The sequence below is a fragment of the Mauremys reevesii genome, linkage group 1 (assembly GCF_016161935.1).
Source record: "Mauremys reevesii isolate NIE-2019 linkage group 1, ASM1616193v1, whole genome shotgun sequence".
Classification (NCBI taxonomy): Eukaryota; Metazoa; Chordata; order Testudines; family Geoemydidae; genus Mauremys; species Mauremys reevesii.
Window position 1 is genome coordinate 6,190,601 of NC_052623.1, and position 21,957 is coordinate 6,212,557.

Consider the following 21,957-nt stretch of genomic DNA (forward strand, 5'->3'; position numbering starts at 1 on the left):
CTTCTGGTCCATATTCTGAAGATCACCCTGTTTTACTGTGCTCCCCTGCCAGGGTTAGTAATCCCTTTGTGTGCTAGAAGAGGGTAGAAAACAAAGGCGAAAGAAAACCCCTTTCCCCAGTGACCGGGGTGTGACATTATTGATATAAATGGGGACCATATAGAACATGGGTTGCAACCAAGGTCCTGTAGTGGCACCAAATCCTAAGTAAAGGGGGTCATATAAGGTGTCTAAGACCAGGTTCTGGGTTGCTGGTTATGATTATGCTGTCTGTATGTCTGTGTATCATTTTGTAGTTGAAGTTATAAGTATTGGCTCTGTAATGTCTATATTTTGTATTATGCTCTGCCTCTGGGAAGTGTCCCAGACAAGCTGATGTCAGCCCTGCATAGTTGGCTTGATGGCCCATTAAAGGCCATCGGCTACACAATTGACCCATGGAGAGAAGGCAGACACGCCTTGTGACTCAGCAAAGTATGCAGGGACTGGCCCATGTGACTCCAGGCTCCATTTTGCTGTAATTTTCCACCGTGAGGACAAAGGGATTCTTACACCTGGAAAAGTCTATATAAGGCTAATGCCTCATCTCCATCTTGTCTTCAATCCTGCTTCTGACCTCTGGAGGGACTTTGCTACAAACTGAAGCTCTGCACGAAGGACTGAAGGACCCATCCCAGTGGGGGATGTTTTCCAGAGACTTAATCTGAACCTGCAGTTTACTCCAGCACTGCTGCAAGCCTGAACTAAGAACTTTGCCATTACTGTATGTAATTGATTCCATTTAACCAATTCTACCTCTCTTCTCTACCTTTTTCCCTTTGTAAATAAACCTTTAGATTTTAGATTCTAAAGGATTGGCAACAGCGTGATTTGTGGGTAAGATCTGATGTGTATATTGACCTGGGTCTGGGGCTTGGTCCTTTGGGATTGAGAGAACCTTTTTCTTTTATTGGGGTGTTGGTTTTCATAACCATTCATCCCCAGGACGAGTGCACTGGTGGTGATACTGGGAGACTGGAGTGTCTAAGGAAATTGCTTGTGTGACTTGTGGTTAGCCAGTGGGGTGAGACCAAAGTCCTTTTGTCTGGCTGGTTTGGTTTGCCTTAGAGGTGGAAAAACCCCAGCCTAGGGCTGTGACTGCCCTGTTTGAGCAATTGGTCCTGATTTGGCACTCTCAGTTGGGTCCCGCCAGAACAGCTCCGTCACACGGGGACACCACAGCGATCAGTGCGTGACAATCACATATGCCGGGTCCCTGCACAGGGCGGGATTTCACCCGGACAGCTTGATTGTAGCTGGAGTGGATGGGACCTGGGTAATATCCCTTTCAAGAGGTGTCGTGCCCTCTAGTGTCTTCCATGTCAAAAGCCAGCAGAACCCTGCTGGGGCCGCGGGGCCCAGAGATAGCCGGGCTGCTGTGTTGGGACATAGTCAATAAACATGGGGATTTGGAAGCCAGCTGTCCATGTGGTCTCCCCGCACTCTTCACGTTGTGCAGCGAGCGAGGGCTGGTGTGTGGGGCACTGCAGCTCAGCATGGCCTCGGGGAGGGGGGAGCAGACGGGGGAGCATCCCCTCCATTTCGGGGTGGCTGGGGACGCTGTCTCCATGGAGTCCACACACTCTGGGTCGCGCAGGCACCGGGACTGTGCCCATCGGGGCAGGAAAGCTGCTTGGTGCCAATGAAGGGTTTCTTGGGGGAGGAGGGGTAAATACAGGCAAGACGGTGGGATGAGGCAGCTGCATTAACACAGGTACTTTTGCGATCAGTATTTACCCCACACGCATGCCAGGGGTTCTGGTAACCACCCCAAAGCTCCTTTGCTTCTGCCTTGCTTGGCTTCACCTGTTTTCATCCTGCCCGTGGGGCCACAGCTCCTGCCCTCTGCCCCCTCCTCTGCCCCCTCCGGCTCTGCCTGCCCCTGTCCTGACGCCAGCACGTACGGATCCTGCCGGGGGACAGGGCGACACTGGGGAGCTGGGCTGGACTCAGAGCTCTCGGTCGCCCTGGGCACCCTGGAAGGAGTCCAGCTCTCACACCTGCCCTGAGGAGGCAGAGGCCCCCAGCCCTGTCCTTGACGGCATCCAGGACGCCACTGACAGTGCTGAGTCACTGAGCAAGGGAACCCCGCTGCACAGCAAACCCAGCCCCCGGGCGCGGATCCGCCGTAGCGGCTGGACGAGCCCCTGCGGAAGGCGCTGTGTGGGGAAGGGGAAGTGGCCCTGGGCTGCCGGATGTCCAGTGACAGCCCTGTGGGCAATGCAAAGGGGTCGGTGCGTCTCCCCTCCTCCCTGCCCTGCTGTCGCTGGCGGTGCGGGCTGGGACCTGCGGGTGCCCTGCTGCCGCTGGCGGTGCGGGCTAGGACCTGCCGGTGCCCTGCTGCCGCTGGCGGTGCGGGCTGGGACCTGCCGGTGCCCTGCTGCCGCTGGCGGGGCGGGCTGGGACCTGCCGGTGCCCTGCTGCCGCTGGCGGTGCGGGCTGGGACCTGCCGGTGCCCTGCTGCCGCTGGCGGTGCGGGCTGGGACCGGCGGGTGCCCTGCTGCCGCTGGCGGTGCGGGCTGGGACCTGCCGGTGCCCTGCTGCCGCTGGCGGGCGGGCTGGGACCGGCCGGGGCCCTGCTGCCGCGGGCGGTGCGGGCTGGGACCTGCCGGTGGCCAGCGGCCGCTGGCGGGGCGGGCTGGGACCTGCCGGTGCCCTGCTGCCGCTGGCGGTGCGGGCTGGGACCTGCCGGTGCCCTGCTGCCGCTGGCGGTGCGGGCTGGGACCTGCCGGTGCCCTGCTGCCGCTGGCGGTGCGGCTGGGACCTGCCGTGCCCTGCTCTGGGCTGGGACCTGCCGGTGCCCTGCTGTCGCTGGCGGTGCGGGCTGGGACCTGCCGGTGCCCTGCTGTCGCTGGCGGTGCGGGCTGGGACCTGCCGGTGCTGCTCTGCGGTTGCTGCTTGGGCTTGTTGTTATGCACCATTAGTATTTGATTTAAATCATAAAGGGGGCTGGGGAGCTGCAGCAGCTGCTGGAGTCAATAGACAGTGACCCTGCCAGGTGGCCGGACCAGGACGTGCCAAGGCAAAGCAATAGAGATTTGTCTCTCGGATGCACTCCTCCGTGTGTCACACCTACATTGCACCAACCCTGTACAAACACACACACACACACACTCCGGCCCGCAGCAGCTGGCTGGCTGTTGAGATGGGTTCTGCCCGGCGAGGTCTCCCCAGGATCTTTGCCCCCCTCCTTTAGTCTGTAACAACGTGCCCTTTCCTCCCCCCGGCCTTAGTTCTTAGTTCTGGAAGCTGCAACAAAGAGCGGGACCCCCTTGTGCACAGCCACACGGGCGAGGTCTGGGAGGCTGGTCAGACACATACGATCTCTGCACAGGCCAACGAGCTAAAGATAGCAGCACGGCCGCAGCGGCACAGGCAGCGATGCAGGCTGGCCACCCGCCTACGCACCCAGGGGTCAGGTGGGGCTGTACTGACTCAAGCCTCCATTTTCTGTGTGTTGGCTGAAGTGGAGATGGTGCGTGGCTGGCTCTGCATGCAGGGAAGCCCCCTCCCTGCTGCAGTGTGGCCCCAGGCATAGTGAGAGAGTGTCTCTGCCTCCCAAGAGCTTATTGCATGGAAAAGAAACATGGAGGGAAACTGAGGCACAGAGAGATGGAGTGACTTCACCAAGGTCACATAGGCTGTCAGTGGCATAACCAGGAATAGCACTGAAGTCTCCTGACTTGCAGCCGAGGTCCTGATCCATTGTACCACGCTGCCTCTCAGCTACGAGGTGTTCGCTGAGCTCCTCCTTATGGGCAGCATTGCCCATTGGCTCAGCAGCAAGTGTGGGGTGGTCTCTCCAGTCCAGGTTGCCTCCTCGGCCTATTTGCCCAGAAAGAGGAGGGCCCCCGAACCGCTCCCCAGTTCTTTTCACCTTGGGCTCTCTCCAGCCCAGAAAACACTGCCCCCCAAGGAGGCCATGAATCAATCAGGGCTCCGTCTGCACACAAACGCTGAGCTCAGCTCGGGGGGACACAGATGTTGCACCGTGCACAGAAATTGAGGGGATGGAGTCCTTCCCTCCGAGACCATTCTGCAGCCTTTCCTGCAGCCCCGTAGCTGGCTGCTGGGTCCTTCCCGTCCCTGCATGGAGGTGAGAACACAAGAACGGCCAGACTGGGTCAGACCAACGGTCCATCCAGCCCAGTCTCCTGTCCGCTGACAGTGGCCAGTGCCAGGTGCCCCAGAGGGAATCATCAAGTGATTCATCCCCTGTTGCCCGTTCCCAGCCTCTGGCAAACAGAGGCCTAGGACACCATCAGGGTGAGCTGGATTGTGGAGCCCATCCTGCGCCCTCTCTTTCCCCCCCACTTCCACTGGGGTCAGGGCCTCCCACGGCTCCCGGCCAACACTGGGGCTAACAGAGCCTTGCTCGGCAGTAGAACGGCTGCGGTGGGTACAAGCGGTCACTGGGCATTGAAAGCCGGGGCACCGGGAGCGGAGGGCTCAGTCCCGCTCATGGAAAGCTCTGGCCGTTACCATGTAGCCCCGCAGAGAGGCCAAAGGCTGGAATGTCACCTACGTGGCCAGGAAAGGGTTAAGACATGCAGGCATGGGGTGTGGGTGGCGGGGAGCGGAGGTGCTTGCATTGCCACTGCCCGTGTCCGGCCTGCTCTGTGGCTCACACTGAAGCCCTGAACTCCCCGGGCCTGTAGCAAACGGACACCGGGGTCGCACAGGCGATCAGATGTAGATGGTCACACCTGGCCCTTCTGGCCGTGAAAGCGGTGAAGGAATTCTGGAAACCTGCAGAATTTGGCTTTTCAACCTCCAAAGCAACAGATCTCACTCACCTGTAGTATCAGGTCCCTTATCCTCTGTATGGGCCCAGCCACTGGAGGCCAGTGTTTGTCTCACACAGAGCTGTACAAAGCCAGGGCACGACGGGCTGTCACTTGTTTTCGATCCCTGGGCTGCAGGGCATGGACCAGGGACTCTCCCACTTCTGTGTTTGGCCAGTTGCGAGCAGGATGAGAATTTTCCTCCTGCGTGCGACTTGCCTGCGCCAGCTAACCTCATTCAGCTCATTGCTCGAAGACGTCCCAGGAGATTTCACAGTATAAACTGCTCCGCGCTGGCTGGGGACTGGGTACGACTGGACCCGGCTTTCGCTCCTCAGGAGGAAGCTCAGCTCTCTGCCAGGGAGCCGGTATGCTTCGGGAATGCAGCAGAGGCAATTCCCTGGGGAGGAGTCCTTCATATTGGTACAACTCTGTCAGGGTCCGATCCTGACGCTCAACGTTTTGGCTACGTGCTAATCCGAAAGCAGCTGAGGAATCGAGATTACATTGGAACTTTTACCCATTTTTGTTTCCTTTACTTCTGTGTTTCCCAAACCTTAACAACCTGTGAACCCCTTTCACTAAAATGTCAAGTGTCGCAAACCCCCTCCTAAAAATGAATATTTCCAGGGATTTTCTCCTTTACCTGAGTGTAAATTATAAAAGCCGTGATCTTGGAAATATAAAATTTGTTTTTATGGCATACTTATTACCCACTATTTATTATTAATGATTAATTATGACAGTATTTTTATTACATTATGAAAACGGCAACACTCTTCCAAGATCTCACTTCCGTAGCTGGTATCACGTTGATTAAGCCTGTTACAAGACAAGGCTCCTAGGTTTCAGCAAGGAGGATCAGATGTGAAACTGCAGGAAGGGATTTAAGAAGCCAACTCAGAGTTCCTCCTCCACAAGCATTCAGGGCTTGAGTAGTCCAGGCAAACAACGCACGTTACAACAAAGCTTAAACTTGCTCTTCATAATAATTTTAAAAACAACACTAGCTGCCTATTTAATTTAAAAAACAGCCAAAAACATCCACCTCCCTTTCCATTTCTTCTAAGGAGTCTTCAAGTTTAAATCTCCTCAGTGTGACAGAGATGCTGGCTTTGATCTGCTTAGCTCTTGGAAATCCAGAGGCTCCGGGCTGCTGGCCCCGTGCTGCCCGGGGTCCCTAGGGACAACTCTGTCCGCCATTAGGGAATTTTTTCCCGAGAACCCCCTGTAACATTTCGCAAACCCCAGTTTGGGAACCACTGCTTCACTTGTTCCCGGTGTTAACTGTGCTTTTTCCGATGGTTCATCGATTCCCAGATCATCTAGCCCCCCCCGCTGCGTAGCACAAGACTTGGAATCTCTCCTCGTAGTTCCTATGTCAAGTCCCTAACTTCTCTGTGAACCATAGCCCATGCTTAGGAAGAATCCCAGTCTGAGTGTAAAGATTCCAAGTGCTGGAGAATTCACCACATCTCTCAATAAGCTGTTCCAGTGGCTGGGACCTTATTTCTTGTCTGAATTTGTCTAGCTTCAGTTCCAGCCACTGGCTGGATCCATCCCCAATGGTTGGCTTGTCTACGGTTCACATATTCAGCAGACATGGAAAGGTTCCATGTGCTATAACAAATATGATCTATAGGCCAAGGTAGAAGATTGAATATGCACTTGAGTTTTCTTATATTGTGCATCTTCTGGGTGGGTGCAGAAATTATTGGTCACCATTCATATTTAATCATTATTAATGTCAAGTTAGATAATTTGGGCCATGCCAATTTATGCCACCTGAGGATTTGGCTTTATAGATCATAAAGCTTTTGTCTGTCCAGTCAGGAAGAAGGAATTTCAGCGACACAATTAAATTAAATATACCCAGAAGAAATATAAATGTAAACAGATCGGTTTTATTGATTACAAATCTCCCAGCTTATAAAGTGAGTTCAGGTGGTGAATACAGATGATTAATCAATTTGTTATGACAAGTGCTCATCGAGAATCTAAGCTCCAATCTTGCAATGCACTAAAAAATTTGCAGATGACACAAAAAATTTGCAGATGACACAAAAAATTGGGGGAGTGGTAATTAATGAAAAGGACAGGTCACTGCTGCAGACAGTTCTGGGTCACTTGAAAAACTGGGCAAAGCAAGAAATATGTATGCTCATATGTCTAGATGTAAATATATACATCTGGGAACAAAGAACTTAGGCCAGTGGGCTCCTCAGCCAGCTCTTTTAAAACTCTTGGGTGAAAGTTATCCAGACCTGCTGATTTAAAAATATCCAACTTTAGTAGCTGCTTCCAGCATCCTCCTGAAATACTAGTGGAATGGAAAGAGTGTTAGCATCACTATATGATATGACTACATCATATGTTTTTTCCTAAATACTGAACAAAAATATTTATTGAACACTTTTGCCTTGTATCCTTTGGCTTCCCTTATCAAATTTCTACAATTCCTAGCTTGTGAATTGTTATTTATGTATATCTATACTGCTGCTTTCACTTCCCTTCTAAACCTGGTCTTTTTTTTTTTTTAACATATATGGCCTTCTTTCTCACTTGTGCGATTGTGGCTATTTGGTGTTCTTAAGTGATTCCCAATGATCATTTGCATTTCTCGGATTCAATTCTTCTTTCTAGCTGATTTGGCTGATAATTGTTTTCACCTTTTTGAAACTGGCCCTTTTAAAGCACCAAGTGTGTATATATATATATATTACGGGGCTGGGCTTTATTTTGTTTTCATATCATAAATGTGATCAAGTCATGAGCACATGTACCTAAGCTACCATTCATTTTCAGTTCTGTGATCAGTTCCTCTTTATCGGCTAGGACATGGTCTAATATAGAATTCCCCCATGTTGGATGCAACACTTTCTGAGTTAGGAACCTCTCTTTTATAATATTTAGAAATTCCAAGGATGTTTTAGCACTGCCAGCACGAGACATCCAGGATATGTCACCCAGATGAAAGTCCCCCATGATCAAGTAGCTTTTTTTCCCCTAAACATTGTAGATAGGTGCATAAGGAGCCGGCCATCCTGTACCTAGTGGCATTTGAGGGGCTAGCAGACACCAACTAATAGTGCGTCTTGTGTTGTATCTGTTAGGACCTGGATCCAGAAGCATTCAGGAGCCATTTCATCCAGGTTTCTCATTTTGGGCCACAACCGCATTGATTCTAAGGCCAAAGGGAGCAGTGTGATCGGCCAGTTTGACCTCTCGCATAGCACGTATTACGGGATTGGATCTTGTGATTCCTGCACTAGTGGATGTTGTTCTTCTCGGCTACAGATGTGACACTATCACAGCCAGTAACTAGAACTGCAGCAGATCTTATTTCCACCTTGAAATTGGCTAGCTTCATTTCCCAGCCACTGGACGGTGTTCTGCCTTTGGGTTTGTCTATATTGCAGTCACAGGGTGAGATGAAAGCTCGGGCTAGCTTTAATCTAGCTATTTTGTGATGGTAGGGGGCAGAGCTCAGCAACCATGGGGCTCACTTCCTGTGCCCGCCACCTGGAGGAGCCGCCGACTTGCCCTGCGCCCACTACCCAGAGAAACTGCTGGACCTGCCCAGCACCCGTCAACTGGAGGAGCTGCCAGACTTGCCCCGTGCCCGCCACCCGGGGGAGCCGCCGGACCTGTCCCGCGCCCGCCAACCAGAGGAGCCGCCGGACCTGCCCCACGCCCGCTACCCTGAGGAGCTGCTGGATCTGCCCCGCGCCTGCCACCTGGGGGAACCGCGGGACCTGCCGCTTGCCCGCTACCCGGAGGAGCTGCCGAACCTGCCCCACCCCTGCCAACCAGAGGAGCTGCCGGAGCTGCCGCTCGCCTGCTACCCGGAGGAGCTGCCGGATCTGCCTCGCACCCACCACCAGGAGGAGCTGCCGGACCTGCCCCACGCCTGCCAACCAGAGGAGCTGCCGGAGCTGCCGCTCGCCTGCTACCCGGAGGAACCCCTGGTGCTGGACCCCCCAGAGGACGCTGTCCAGACTCAGGTACCACATGAGGGGGAGTCTGGAAGTAGCCCGGGGGCAGCCGACCCTACTCTGGCTACAGCACTGCCAGAGCCCATGTCGGTGTGTTGCAATCAGGATCCCCACTGACGCAGCAGCGGGTCGTCTACCGCTGCTCCCGGGCTGGGACACAGTGGGGTGGGAGGGCCTGCGTCCCCCCTGCCACCCAACTCGCGGGTGTCAGTCTCCCCCTCTCCCAGGCCTTTTGGAAGTTTGGGGCCACTGTGCCAGCTCAGCCCCTGCCCGAGGGCCTGAGTCGTTGCTGCCCCGCCCTGACCGAGGGCCCCAGCAGGACTGTACTTATGTCTGCCTCCTCACGGGCCGCCAGGGAAGACTCCCGTGGCCGGACTAATTCCCTAAACCTCAGCAGTGTGCAGGGAGCCGGTGTGGCTCCCCGCCACCCCAGAGAGGATAGAGCCCCGGCCAGCCCCTCTACAGGGCGGGTCACTTGCCACGATTATCTGGGTACCTCTCACTTGATCGGTTCCCTGCCATTGTCTCTCCTGTGCGCTGCCTGGGGCCCAGTCGCCCGAGGGCTGGAACACTTTGGTCTCGTTTCAGTGGTTGAGTTGAGCGTGCGGGGCTGGGTGGGGCTCGTGGGCTGTGTTGGACGGGAGGTCAGACTGGCCTGAGACTCTCTGACTCGGTGCCTGGCACCTGGGTAGCAGTCAGGTAGCCCTGACGCCCGGGACTCGCCTGCGCAGAGGTGCACATTACTGTAGTGTCACCGCTCCCGGACCCAGCGCTAGCCAGGATGACTCTAGCTGGGGTATGTCCACGGAGCTGCAGCCACACCTGATGCTGACGGCGTGGACCTCCTGGCTGGCAGAGTAAAGGGGACCCTGTAACATGATGTTCAAACTCAAAGGGGTTTAATTGAATCTTTATTCGTGGCAGTTGATACATTCATGGCCAGGTTCCCAGCTCTCCCCAGGAAGCAAGAATGTCTGTGAGAGCCAGGGGCTTGAGCGGACATCCACACGCCCGGCGTGAGCACTAAACCCACAGCTCTGCTGTCTACGTGTGAGTGACGCTGGGTAAGGCTGGCCCGAAAGCAAGTTCCACACGCTCCTGGGTTAATCTTTAACTTCCCCCTCATTTTATTCCCCTCTTTAAGTACTTGTAGACATTCCCCACTAATGGAACGGTCCCCAAATGGCTTTCATTAGTGGTACGTTATAATTACCCTCGTGCTGCGAGCCTAGCAGGCACACGCCATCGACCAGTGCAGCCTTATGCCTCTGGGGTGAAGGGAAGGTCTCCCCGCTCCTGCGGCCCTGCGCGTTGCTGGTGAGTAGGCTGATGAGACGGGGTACTAGGCGAAGGGCTAGGGGGCGGCTGGTTGTGCTCAGCAAAAATGCCATTGCCAGGCAAGTCTGTGGGGCAGGTGAGCTTTCAAAAAACGTTCCGCTCCCAAGATGCACCCAGTGTTGTTGCAGCTCCAGACATTCCTCCAAGCAGGTTAGTTACGTGAGAGACCGGGGGAGAGGGGGGCATCTGTGACGCAGGGAATCAGAGCAGGAGCATTCACAGCTGGAATCATCTTACAGTTTATTGTCCTGAACAGCAAGGACAACAGGACAGAGGGGGCTTAAAATGAGTCCTTGTCCTCCTGGCCCTTGTGCAACCCGTCGGCACCCTGGAGTCTGAGCACTGAGTGAACCTGGCCCCCTGCATGTGGAATCTGCAGTGGCCCAAACTTATTTCAGACACCGCTGCAATCTAGCCAGGAATTTCAGGCAGGAAAGCTGCCCTTATCCATGCGCCCAGCAGGAAGCTGGAGGCGTGCTGCAAGGCACACATGGGAAGAGATGTGCCATGTGCGTGGGATGCATTTGCCCTGGTGCACACATGGGATATGTACTATCTTGTTTCACACGCTGGAGGTGCGTAGGTGGGTGTGAACATGGACCCGCACAGTGCCGGTACCTGGTATTTCACCTGGTTGCCTGCTTAGATTTAGGGCAAATTTTTTATCTCAAATGTCGCTTGAAAAAATCTTGGGTTATGCACTGTTTGTGGGTGGGATTTGCCCTGCCGGCATTCCTGCTGCTCAGCCAGGGCTCCATCCTACCTGGTGCTGAGCACGCAGGCCCCGAGCCAGCAGAGCAATGAAGCACAGGAGTAGCCCCACTGGAGGGGAGCGCGTTGCTGGACTGAGCGCCCAGTGACTCTGCCCTCCCCTGCGCCCAGCAAGGCCTGGAATTGTTGCCCTCATGACGAAGGGAGGTTACTGAAGGCCAGGAGAGGAGCTGGTGTGGCGAGGGATGAAGTCAGGTCTCAGGTGCCGCATAAGGAACATCAGACAGATAAGGTGGGGGAGGGAATATCTTTGACTGGACCAACTTCGGTTGGTGAGAGAGATGAGCTTTCGAGCTCACACAGAGTTCGTCTTCAGGCCTGAAGGCCTGGCCCAGCCCTGCAGAAGAGCTCAGTGGGAGCTCAAAGGCTTGTCACTGTCTCCCACCAACCAAAGCTGGCCTGATCAAAGATATTCCCTCCCTCATAGGGTGACCAGACAGCAAATGTGAAAAATCGGGACGGGGATGGGGGGTAATAGGAGCCTATATAAGAAAAAGACCCAAAAATCAGGACTGTCCCTATAAAATCGGGACATCTGGTCACCCTACTCCCCCACCTTGTCTCCCCACTTTCCTGGGATCGCCATGGCTATGGCAGCGCTGCCTACAGATAAGGAACATGTTGTGTCAGGTGTGCCTCAGGCCCATAGGTGATAACCGCTATGGGAAAGTATGATGCCACGTACAATACTTCCAAATAAATCACGCTTGACACAGCGCTGAGAACTGCAGCCTGTTCTTTAGGTGAAGCTGTCCCTGGAAGTAACGATTATCACCCCAGTATTATTATTTGTATCATGGTGGCACCTGGGCACAACTGAGAACAGGTAAGAGCTGTTAGTGTGACTAAGGATTTGTGATCCAGGGGCTCTGCTCTGACCTTTCCGCTTTTTTGATCACAGGGCGACTCACAGGTTCATTTTGCATTTTCACAGGGCTTTAGAGCTGACCAGGACACCGACTGCTCATCATGACGGATTTCAATAGCACCAACTTCCAGCCTGCAACGTTCCAACTGGCTGGGTTCCCGGGCCTGGAAGCTGCTAATCACTGGATCTCGATCCCTTTCTGTGTGGTCTACATCACCGCCATGGTAGGGAATTGCACTGTTCTCTGCATTATCTGGGCAGACCGGCGTCTCCGCCAGCCCATGTATTTGTTCCTTTGCATGTTGTCGGTCAATGACCTCAGTGTCGTGCTGTCGACCCTGCCCACGGTGCTCAGCATCTTCTGCTTCGATGTCACAGACGTCGCGTTCGACTCCTGCCTGGCCCAGATGTTTTTCATTCACTCCTTTTCCAACATGGGGTCGGGGATTTTACTGGCCATGTCGTTCGATCGCTTTGTCGCCATCTGCAACCCGCTGCGCTACGCGGCCATCTTGACCAACCCCAGGATTGTGAAAATCGGGTTGGCCATTGTGATTAGAAGCTTCAGTGTGGTTTTACCATTACCCGTTCTTATTAAACGCTTGCCTTTCTGCCGCGCTGAAGCCCTCTCGCACGCCTACTGTCTGCACCCGGACGTGATGAGGCTGGCATGTGCGGACATCACAGTCAATAACATCTACGGCTTATGTGCTGTTCTCTTTGTCTTCGGAATAGACTTGCTGCTTATTGTCATCTCCTACATTCTGATTCTGAGGACCATCTTCAGTATCGCCTCTGGGGGGCAGCGTCTCAAGGCCCTGAACACCTGCGTCTCCCATGTCTGCGCTGTCTTAATATTCTACATTCCAATTATCACAGTCTCTGTCATACACAGGTATGGCGAGAACGTCCCGCCGCTGGTCCACATTCTGATGTCCAGTGCTTACCTCTTTGTGCCTCCCGTGATAAACCCCATCGTTTACAGTATAAAAACCAAGGAGATTCGAAAGAGCATCCTCAAAATGTTCTCTAGGTAACTAACCCAACCTGGGTGTGAGATGGTTTCTGATGTCTATCTTTTTCGTCTGTAAGTGGATGGATGGATGGATGGGTGCCTTAAAGTTTCAGAAGTGGCTAGTGATTTGGGGGTCTTCAGTCATGGGGTACCCAACTGGAGACATGGCAAAAGGCCTGATTTTCAAACAGGGTTGGGCACTTGTTCTCTGAAAATTGACACTTTGAAGACATCTCTGATTGGGCACCTAAAAACTGAAGCAACAAAAATTTCATATCTCATTTGAAACGTTAGGCCATGATTTCTGTACCGGGTGATTGGCTGGCCATGAAAAAAGTGATGCCACAAAGTTTGAGATTAAGTAGGTGAATTGTGGCCTTTCGGGAGGATGTTTGTTCTCTATTTTATTCGTTCATTATGCACAATTCTTTGTATGATGCAGGTGATGTTAAGCTTGAATTGACAGCGTATTACTGTTCTAGACTCTTTCACATTTGGAGCTGGGGGATATTGCAAATGTCTTATAAATAAAAGCAATGCAAATACAGTAATAATATGACAGTAGCAGTTCCAGCAGCAGATCCTTACGTGGTCTTTCCCCTGGCAGTACCAGAGTCAGTGCATAGCTGCTTCTCCAGGACTTTCAATCTAACCTGGGCCGAGCTGTTAACATTTAAGACATCAGGACCGTGTATTACACAAATAAATGAACATCCAGTGTGCAGCACTCTCCCCAATGGCCCGGGCTGTCCTCTTTTAGCCCCCGCAGGTATTAAGTTGAAAGATCCTGCCCTTTGGCGTCATCTCCCCGCCTGGTGTTAACACATTCAGGGCCCTCTCTGTGGGCTTGATGGTTTTCAGCCGGAGGCAGCGATAGTATGCTGGAGCGCCGATAAGCCGGTGCCGAGGGCTGAGAGCCCCTCCGGACACTGCTCTGGTGCAGATCCAAGGAAGGGCTGGAAGAACTAACCAGTAAACCTGTTTAGCCTGGCTCGATGACAGTGAGAGCCTCAGTCCTATGCGGGGTGCATTGGCAGCGACCCTCTATGCTAGTCCCTCGCTACCATGTCATCAGACGGAGATGGAAAGGTTTAACCAGTGAGCTAGTGGTGCCTATGGAGAGCTGGGGAAAGTGATGGCTTTGGGAGGCTGTTCTGCAGCAGACGCAAGGCACTGGACTGGGAGCCCGGAGATCTGGGTTCTAGATCACAGCCCTACCAGTGACTGGCGTTGTGACCTTGGGTGCATCTCTTCCCTAGTCTGTCTCGCTTTCACCTCCCCTCATTTGTGTGTGTTAGGGCAATATCTGCCTGTTACTGTGTGTCTGTGTCTCTCACTGCCCAGGACCTGGGCACGGAGTGCGGGGGGATCAGGAACAATAAATAAACAACAAGACTTTAAACCCTCTGTATCAGGGTGGTCCCCTGCTCCTGCCCAGGAGAGGGCTGGGGCTGGGGCAAGAAGCCTGGGCTGATTGGGGAAAGCAGGCTCAGCTGGGGCCATGCCCCAATCGGGCCCTGTTGGCCCCTGTAAGAGGCTGGGAGCCAGAGGCCCAGTCAGTTTCTCTCTGACTGGAGAGGGAGAAGGGCCTGGCTGCTGGGGAACTCACCCAGGAGACTTAGAGTGAGACAGGGCTGGGGAAAGGCCTTAGGAGCTGGGAAGCCCTAGGCCAGCAACTCCCCAGGCTGAGGAAAGGCCTTAGGAGCTGGGAAGCCCTAGGTCAGCAACTCCCCAGGCTGCAGGGCCTAGTTCTAGGCCCACCTAGGTATTGGGGCTGCAGGGGGGCAGCCTGAGGGTGGGTAAAGGCAGCCAGTCCAGACCCCTTTTCCAGTGATGAGTGGCTGATACCACAGTCTGCCCCAGTGAACGGGGGTTAGATGGAGACTGAGCAGTAGCCAAAACTGAGGCAAGGTGGGGATAGTGGGTTGGGGGTTCCCCAGGGAGGGGAGACCCATATTGGTGGGGTACTGCCAGGGGGGCAGCACCCCAGACAACAGGGCACTGGAGTCCAGGGAAGGACATGGGGACCAAGCGGTAGTGGATCACTGGCCTGCAGAGGGCGCTCTGGGCTGGAAATCAAGCTAATTCCCTGAGAGACCAGCAGGAGGCGCCGCAGGGGTGAGTCCGCACGTCTACACCCTCATCTTACAATGGGGTTTGGAAGCTGTGCACACAAAGGGCTGCAGAGCCGGGCTGTTTCTAGTCCCGTGCACCAGGCATCAGGTGCTGGGGTGAGGGACCCATTCTCACATGCAGTGCATCCAGACAGCCAAATTCTCACACTTGTTCTCAAAGGTGGGCTTTGGAAAGGGCTATAGAGGGGCCACCCCCATGCCACAGTGCCCCAGATCCAGGTACTCCACAAGGCCGCTCTCACACACACATGCAGGGGGCCTAAGATGCTCCATGGGGGCCTCTCCGATTCACCTCTGCCACACATCCACAAGGCACTCCAGGGCCAATCCTGTTTCCACCTGCCTTGTGTCCCTTGTGTGTGTGCATGTGTAGGGCTGTTCCTATTCATGGCTTCCTTCCATCCAGAGAGCCAGACTTGTACTCCCCCCTCTGTGACCCGTGGTCCGCAAGGCCTTGTGCTCATCCACATCTGTCTTGTCTCTAGGACACCCGTGGGATCCCCTGCCCTTTACGCTCACTGAGTATCCAATGGTCCATGTGGGTGCCAGCCATGTTGTACTGGGTGTGATCCAGGGTAACTGTGTCTCTCTAGAGAGTAGATCTGGGGTCACAGGTCACATGGGATAACTGTAGTCTGTAGCCTATCATTTAAATCAGCTTCTGTACCAAATGACTGGAGGCTAGCTAGTGTGATGCCAATTTTTCAAAGAAGGCTTCAGAAGCGATTCTGGGAATTACAGGCTCTTAAGGCTAACTTCAGTACTGGAAAAATTGGTTGAAACCATAATAAGAACACAATTCTCAGACACACAGATGAACATGCTTTGTTGGGGAAGTGTCAACACGCTTTTTGTACAGGGAAATCAAGCCTCACCCTCACCAATCTACTAGAATTCTTTGAGGGCATCAACACACATGTGGGCAAGGGTGATCCAGTGGATATATTGGCCTTGGCCTTTCAGAAAGCCTGTGACAAGGTCCTTCATCAAACGCTCTTAAGCAAAGTAAGCTGTCATGAGATAAGAAGCAAGGTCCAAGAAGGAAGGTCCTCTCATGGATCAGTAACTGGTTAAAGGAAACAGAAAACAAAAGGTAGGAATAAATGGTCAGTTTTCAGAAGGGAGAGGGGTAAATAGTGGGGTTCCCCAGGGGTCTGTATTGGGACAACTACTGTTCAACAGATTCATAAGTGATATGGAAAAAAGGGGAAAACAGTGATATGGCAAAGTTTGTGGATGATACAAAATTACTCAAGATAGTTAAGAGCAAAGCTGACTGTGAAGACTTACAAAAGGATGTCTCAAAACTGAGTGACTGGGCAACACAATGGCAGATGAAATTCAGTGTTGATAAATGCAAAATAATGCACATTGGAAAACATAATCTCAACTGTACGTATAAAATGATGGGGTCTAAATTAGCTGTTACCATTCAAGAGAGCGATCTTGGAGTCATTGTGGAGAGTTCTCTGAAAACATCCCCTCAATGTGCAGCGACTGTCAAAAAAGTGAAAAGAATGTTGGGGAATCATTAGGGAAGGGGTAGATAATAAAGCAGAAAATATCATAGTGCCTCTCAATAGATCAGGGCACTCTCACACCTTGAATGCTGCCTGCAGTTCTGGTCGCCTCGTCTCAATAAAAGATATATTAGAATTGTCCATAGAAGGGCAACAAAAATGATGAGGGGTATGGAACAGCTTCCGTATGAGGAGAGACTAAAAAGACTGGGACTTTTCAGCCTGAAAAAGAGAGGAGTAAGGGTGGAGGGAGGAGGATATGATCGAGGTCTATAAAATCATGACTGGTGTGGGGAAAGTAAATATGGAAGTGTTATTTACTCCTTCTCATAACACACAGACCAGGGTCACCCAATTCAATTAATAGGCACTCCCTCTGAAGCACCTGGGCCCTGGCCACTGTCACAAGTCCGGATTCTGGGCTAGATGGAATCGGTCTGACTCAATGTGGCTGTTCTTATTGTCTATCCGAGGGGGAGCCGTGTTAGTCTGTAGCCACGAAAACAACGAGGAGTCCGGGGGCACCTTCAAGACTAACAGATTTGAATCTGCTAAATCTGTTAGTCTTTAAGGTGCCCCTGGACACTTCATTATTCTTATTTTCTGCTGTTCTCATGTGGGATAATGGATACAAGCAGCAAAAGTCACAGGGCTCTTGCTACTCTATACGGCTCCTTTCCCTGATTAGCCCATGTTCAGACATCAGCCTCCGCTTGAGTTCCCAGGGGACTGTGTGACCCCCAAGGAGCTGCCGCAAGGATACAGTATAAATACTCTCCCGTGCCTGGCAGTCTGGGGCGTATACTCCAGGCAGGCTGGGTCCAGAGGCTTTTTTCCTCCATGGTGAAGATTTTCGTCATGTCCACCCTGGTGAGTCAGCTGCAGTTGAGAGAAGGGGGTTGATTACCTGACACCCTCTATTTTGAGTTTTACAGGGAGATATGAGTCAAATAAAGCTTTAAAAAGTTTATAATTAGGACACTTTTAAAATTGATTTCACCATTTAGCAGGAGATAACTTAGGTACCTAACTCTCATCTCTGCTTTTGAAATTCTGCCCCTTCCTTGTTAGTCGGCTCTGGACAATTTTCCTCCTGGACAGATGGGATCAAACGCAGCACAGTCAGCAAAGCCCCTCGTCGCGCTGAGACAGAACAGCAGGCAGCTCGGGAAGGGGCAGGGTGGATTTTTTAGAGGAGTTTAAAGCCTGAGATCTCCTCAGCTCTGCGTGAGAGTTCATTGTCCCTGGGCTCTATCATAAGAGGAGGGATTTGCCCCATTGCCTCTGGCCAATGTTCCTCTTCCTCTGGGGGGGACGTGCAGGAGCTGGGTGGCTCTGCGATGCACCGGGACATTGCAGGAATGTCAAATCTCATCAAGATCTTCTCACTAATCCCTCGCTAAACCCCAGCCCGGCACCTCTGCCTTCTGGCCTGACTTGGTTTCCTCAATCCTTAACGAGAACATTTCAGCATATTTCACACACAGACACACACACACACACACACTCATACACACAGATGCATACACTCACACACAGACGCACTCACACACAATATCTCTCTCTCTCACATACACACACGCACAAAGACACACATACACTCACCACAGAGACAGACAGATACATTCACACAAACACAGACAGACAGACACCCACAGAGACACACACACTCACATGGACAGACACACAAACAGACAGACACACAGAGAGACAGACACACAATCTCACACCCAGACACACACACACGGTTGCAGGTCAGTTTTTCCTCGGCACAGCTCAGCCCTGCCTGTGTCGCTGGCCCCAGGCTCCAGCGGGATGGAAGCTAGCACGGGCGGGGGACCATGAGCAGTGGAATCGCCCCCCTGGCTTGCAGCAGAGACATAGCCTTAGGGACAAATCCTGCCCAGGTTTAGAGGCTGTCCCGCCCTACTGAGCTCCACAGCATTGCACAGCCGCTGTGTAGGGCAGGACGGGGGCCAGCCTGCAGCCTGTGAGTTCTCATAGCTGGGGCCTGTCCCTTTAATCATTTGCCAAGCGCTGATGTGCACCTGCGGCTGTGGAATCATTAACATTCATGAGCAAGAATAAATCTGTCCTTTCCCAGCCTTCAAAGAGGCTAAGAGGGCTGGCGAGCGTATGGCGTAATGCAGAGCACAGTTAAACGCAGGTCCCGATTCTGCTTTTAGCAGCATCCCTGTCCGAGGCGGGAAGACCCACCGCCCAGCTGGGAGGCAGGGCGCAGACGCACTGAGGGGTCATGGGGCTTGCCACACTTCGCACTGTGCCAGAGTCAGAGCCGGCGGGCAGGTCTCCAGCCTTCCCGCTGCTGTATGGGGGAGGGCGGCAGGGGAGTGACGGGTGGTGGAGAGGAGCCAGGTGCATCACTCCAGGCTGGCAGAGCTTCAGAGATTTAAGACCAGAAGGGACCACTCTGATCAACTGCATCGCACAGGCCAGAGGCCTGCCCTGAATTCATTCCTGTGTGAACTAGAGCCGTCTCAGCTGCCAGTGCTGGGGCATTCACAGCTGCCCTTGCGAAGGGCTCATTTCCCTTGCTGTTAACGACGTGCACCTTACTTCTACTCTGAATGTGACTAGCGAGGGGGCAAATCCATCAACCTCCTCCCTGAGGAACGTTGCTGAGCTGTGGGAGCAGAATCTCTTGGTTCCCTCTAACGAGCTCGGGCAGGAAATGAATTCTTGGAGCCTGGCTCTTCAGGCTTGATTCAGAACAACTCCTCACTGATTTCACTGGGGAGAGCAGCCCCAGGCTTGCAGGACAGAGCCCTTGTGCATTGGGATTCTGCAAGTCAATGCTGAACTGCAGGTCCCTTCCCGGTCACCTGGTCTCGAGGTAACTCTCAGGTTCATTTTGCATTTACACAGGGGGTTGGAGCTGACCAGAACAGCGACTGCTCATCATGGTGGATTTCAATAGCACCAGCTTCCATCCTGCCACATTCCAACTGACCGGGTTCCCAGGCCAGGAAGCTGCTCGCCACTGGATCTCGATCCCTTTCTGGGTGGTCTACATCACCGCCATGGTAGGGAATTGCACTGTTCTCTGCGTTATCTGGGCAGACCGGCGTCTCCACCAGCCCATGTATTTGTTCCTTTGCATGTTGTCGCTCAATGACCTCGGTATGTCTCTGTCGACCCTGCCCACGGTGCTCAGCATCTTCTGCTTCGATGTCACAGACGTCGCGTTCGACGCCTGCCTGGCCCAGATGTTTTTCATTCACTCCTTTTCCTTCATGGAGTCGGGGATTTTACTGGCCATGTCATTCGATCGCTTTGTCGCCATCTGTGACCCGCTGCGCTATGCGGCCATCTTGACCAACCCCAGGATTGTGAGGATCGGGCTGGCCCTTGTGATTAAAAGTACCAGCATGCTCCTCCCTTTCCCCTTTCTGATTAAACGGCTGCCGATCTGCAAAGGCAATGTCCTCTCCCACGCCTACTGCTTGCACTCAGACATGATGAGACTGGCGTGTGCGGACACAACCGTCAATAACATCTACGGATTGTTTGCCGTTCTCTTCACTTATGGCTTAGACTCGGCGTTCATCATCCTATCTTATGTTAAGATTCTAAGGACTGTTTTTAATATTGCATCCCATGAACAGCGCCTCACGGCCCTAAACACCTGCGCCTCGCACATCTGTGCTGTCCTACTCTTTTATGTCCCAATAGTTGCAGTCTCCGTTATGCACAGGTTTGGAGGAAATGCCCCTCGAGTTGTTCATATTCTTATGTCCTATGCCTACCTCTTTGTCCCCCCTGTGTTAAACCCAATTGTTTACAGCGTGAAGACAAAGGAGATTCGCAAGGGGATCTCCCGAATATTCGCCAGAGACCTACTCTGAATGGGAGTTGTGTCAGATATGGTTTCGTTGGACAAGTTTTGAATAGCTTGCTGACTGAACGTTGTATCTTCTCAGAGGACATTCAAACATCTCCAACGATAAAATACTAGAACAATTCAAACTGTGCATAGGCAGTTGCCTGCAAAAGATTCTGTTATCTCCTCTTATGTCAGGGGTTCTCAAAGTAGGGGTTGGGACCCCTCAGGGGGTCATGGGGCTATTACAGGGGGTCGTGAACTGTCAGCCTCCACCCCAAACCCCGCTTTGCCTCCAGCATTTATAATGGTGTTAAATATGTGTAAGCAGAGTCAGGATGAGATCTACCCTGACATCTGGTGGTACATTATGAGGAGTGGGCAAAGGAATTTTAGGAATGTGCATTTGCATTGGTAAACCCACTCCACTTAGCATAACACACAGCAGCATGGGAAGGTTATTTTCACACTGTGGAATCCCCAATTTCTTTGTTATTGGGGCAGGAAGGAAAAAAAGGGGCTGTTACCTTAATTATGTGAATGAGGAACTATGAGACTGCTTTATGACAGAAATGACTCAACCTACATTAAAGAGTACTTGCTAGACAAGGGACATGGGTTCCAAAACCCAGTGAAGGGAGAGAGGCAGGGGACTGGTGTGTGTACCTGATGGTATGGGCCCCTTTTGAGGGCCTGGAACACCAATTGCACTTCCTCCTCTCTCCACTGTTAAAGAGCAGAGCTAATTTTGAATCCTTTAGGAGTCCATCTGGAGGCTGCTGACCTGAATTCACATTGGGCCAAGGTGGCACTGGGGCTCCTTTACTACAAGAGCTGAAATCACTAAAAGAGCTAAGCTTACTGAGCTGAGATCACTGAGTGGGGGAGCCTGAAGATCGATCGCTAAGCAGCTGGCAGAGCGGAGCAGTCTGCAGCACGTTGGCGCAGCCCATGGAACAGTGAGCAGTGTGGAGCGGTTTGCGTGGACGGCTGATGCGGTTCACGGGTTGGCTGGAGGAGCGGCACAGCAGGTGGAGTGGAGCCAGTCGTGGTGAAGGCTACAGCAGAACTCCACGGAGAAGCGGGGCAGTCGGCCCTGGCCCACGTAAGGTGTCCCTTAGCACCTTGAGTGTGCCCCCCCCCATTTCCACCCAGGCTGGGGGGGTAAAACTCTGCAGATAAACTTTTGAACTCTGGGGTGGCACTGACCAGAGACAGAGACTCTTGGGTTGTTGGACTTTGGGGTGATTGGACTTAAGACCCTAAGGGGGAAAGGACAGTGCCAAATGTACTTGGGGTGGGTTTTTTGCTTATGGTTTGTGTATAGTCCTGTTTGTAGTGTCTCTCCAATGTGATGCCACATTGTTTCCCTCCTTTATTAAAAGGATTGTGCTACACTCGGACTCTGTGCTTGCGAGTGGGGAAGTATTGCCTCCTAGAGGCACCCGGGGGGGTGGTAGGTAATTGTCCCAGGTCACTGGGTGGGGGATCGAGCCGGTTTTGCATTGTGTTATTGAAACAGAACCCCTGGATACTGAACCCGGCCCTTGTTGCTGCCAACTCAGAGGGGCAGAAGGGTTACATATGTAAAAAACATGTTTTTAATGTATAAAGGGGGGCTGCACGCAGAGGCTTGCTGTGTGAAAGGGGT

The 21,957-nt window shown here is 52.9% G+C and overlaps 2 protein-coding genes across 2 annotated transcripts; both read left to right on the forward strand.

Annotated features, from left to right (window-relative positions):
• The first annotated feature begins 11,896 nt into the window (after positions 1 to 11,896).
• On the forward strand, positions 11,897 to 12,832 carry LOC120383228 (olfactory receptor 51I1-like). The gene has a single exon (XM_039501066.1). It carries the CDS (start codon positions 11,897 to 11,899, stop codon positions 12,830 to 12,832), a length of 936 nt encoding a protein of 311 aa, XP_039357000.1.
• Positions 12,833 to 19,386: 6,554 nt separating this feature from the next.
• LOC120383561 (olfactory receptor 51I1-like) lies at positions 19,387 to 20,331 on the forward strand. Its single transcript, XM_039501719.1, has one exon. The coding sequence runs from the start codon at positions 19,387 to 19,389 to the stop codon at positions 20,329 to 20,331; it is 945 nt and encodes a 314-aa protein (XP_039357653.1).
• Positions 20,332 to 21,957: the final 1,626 nt, after the last annotated feature.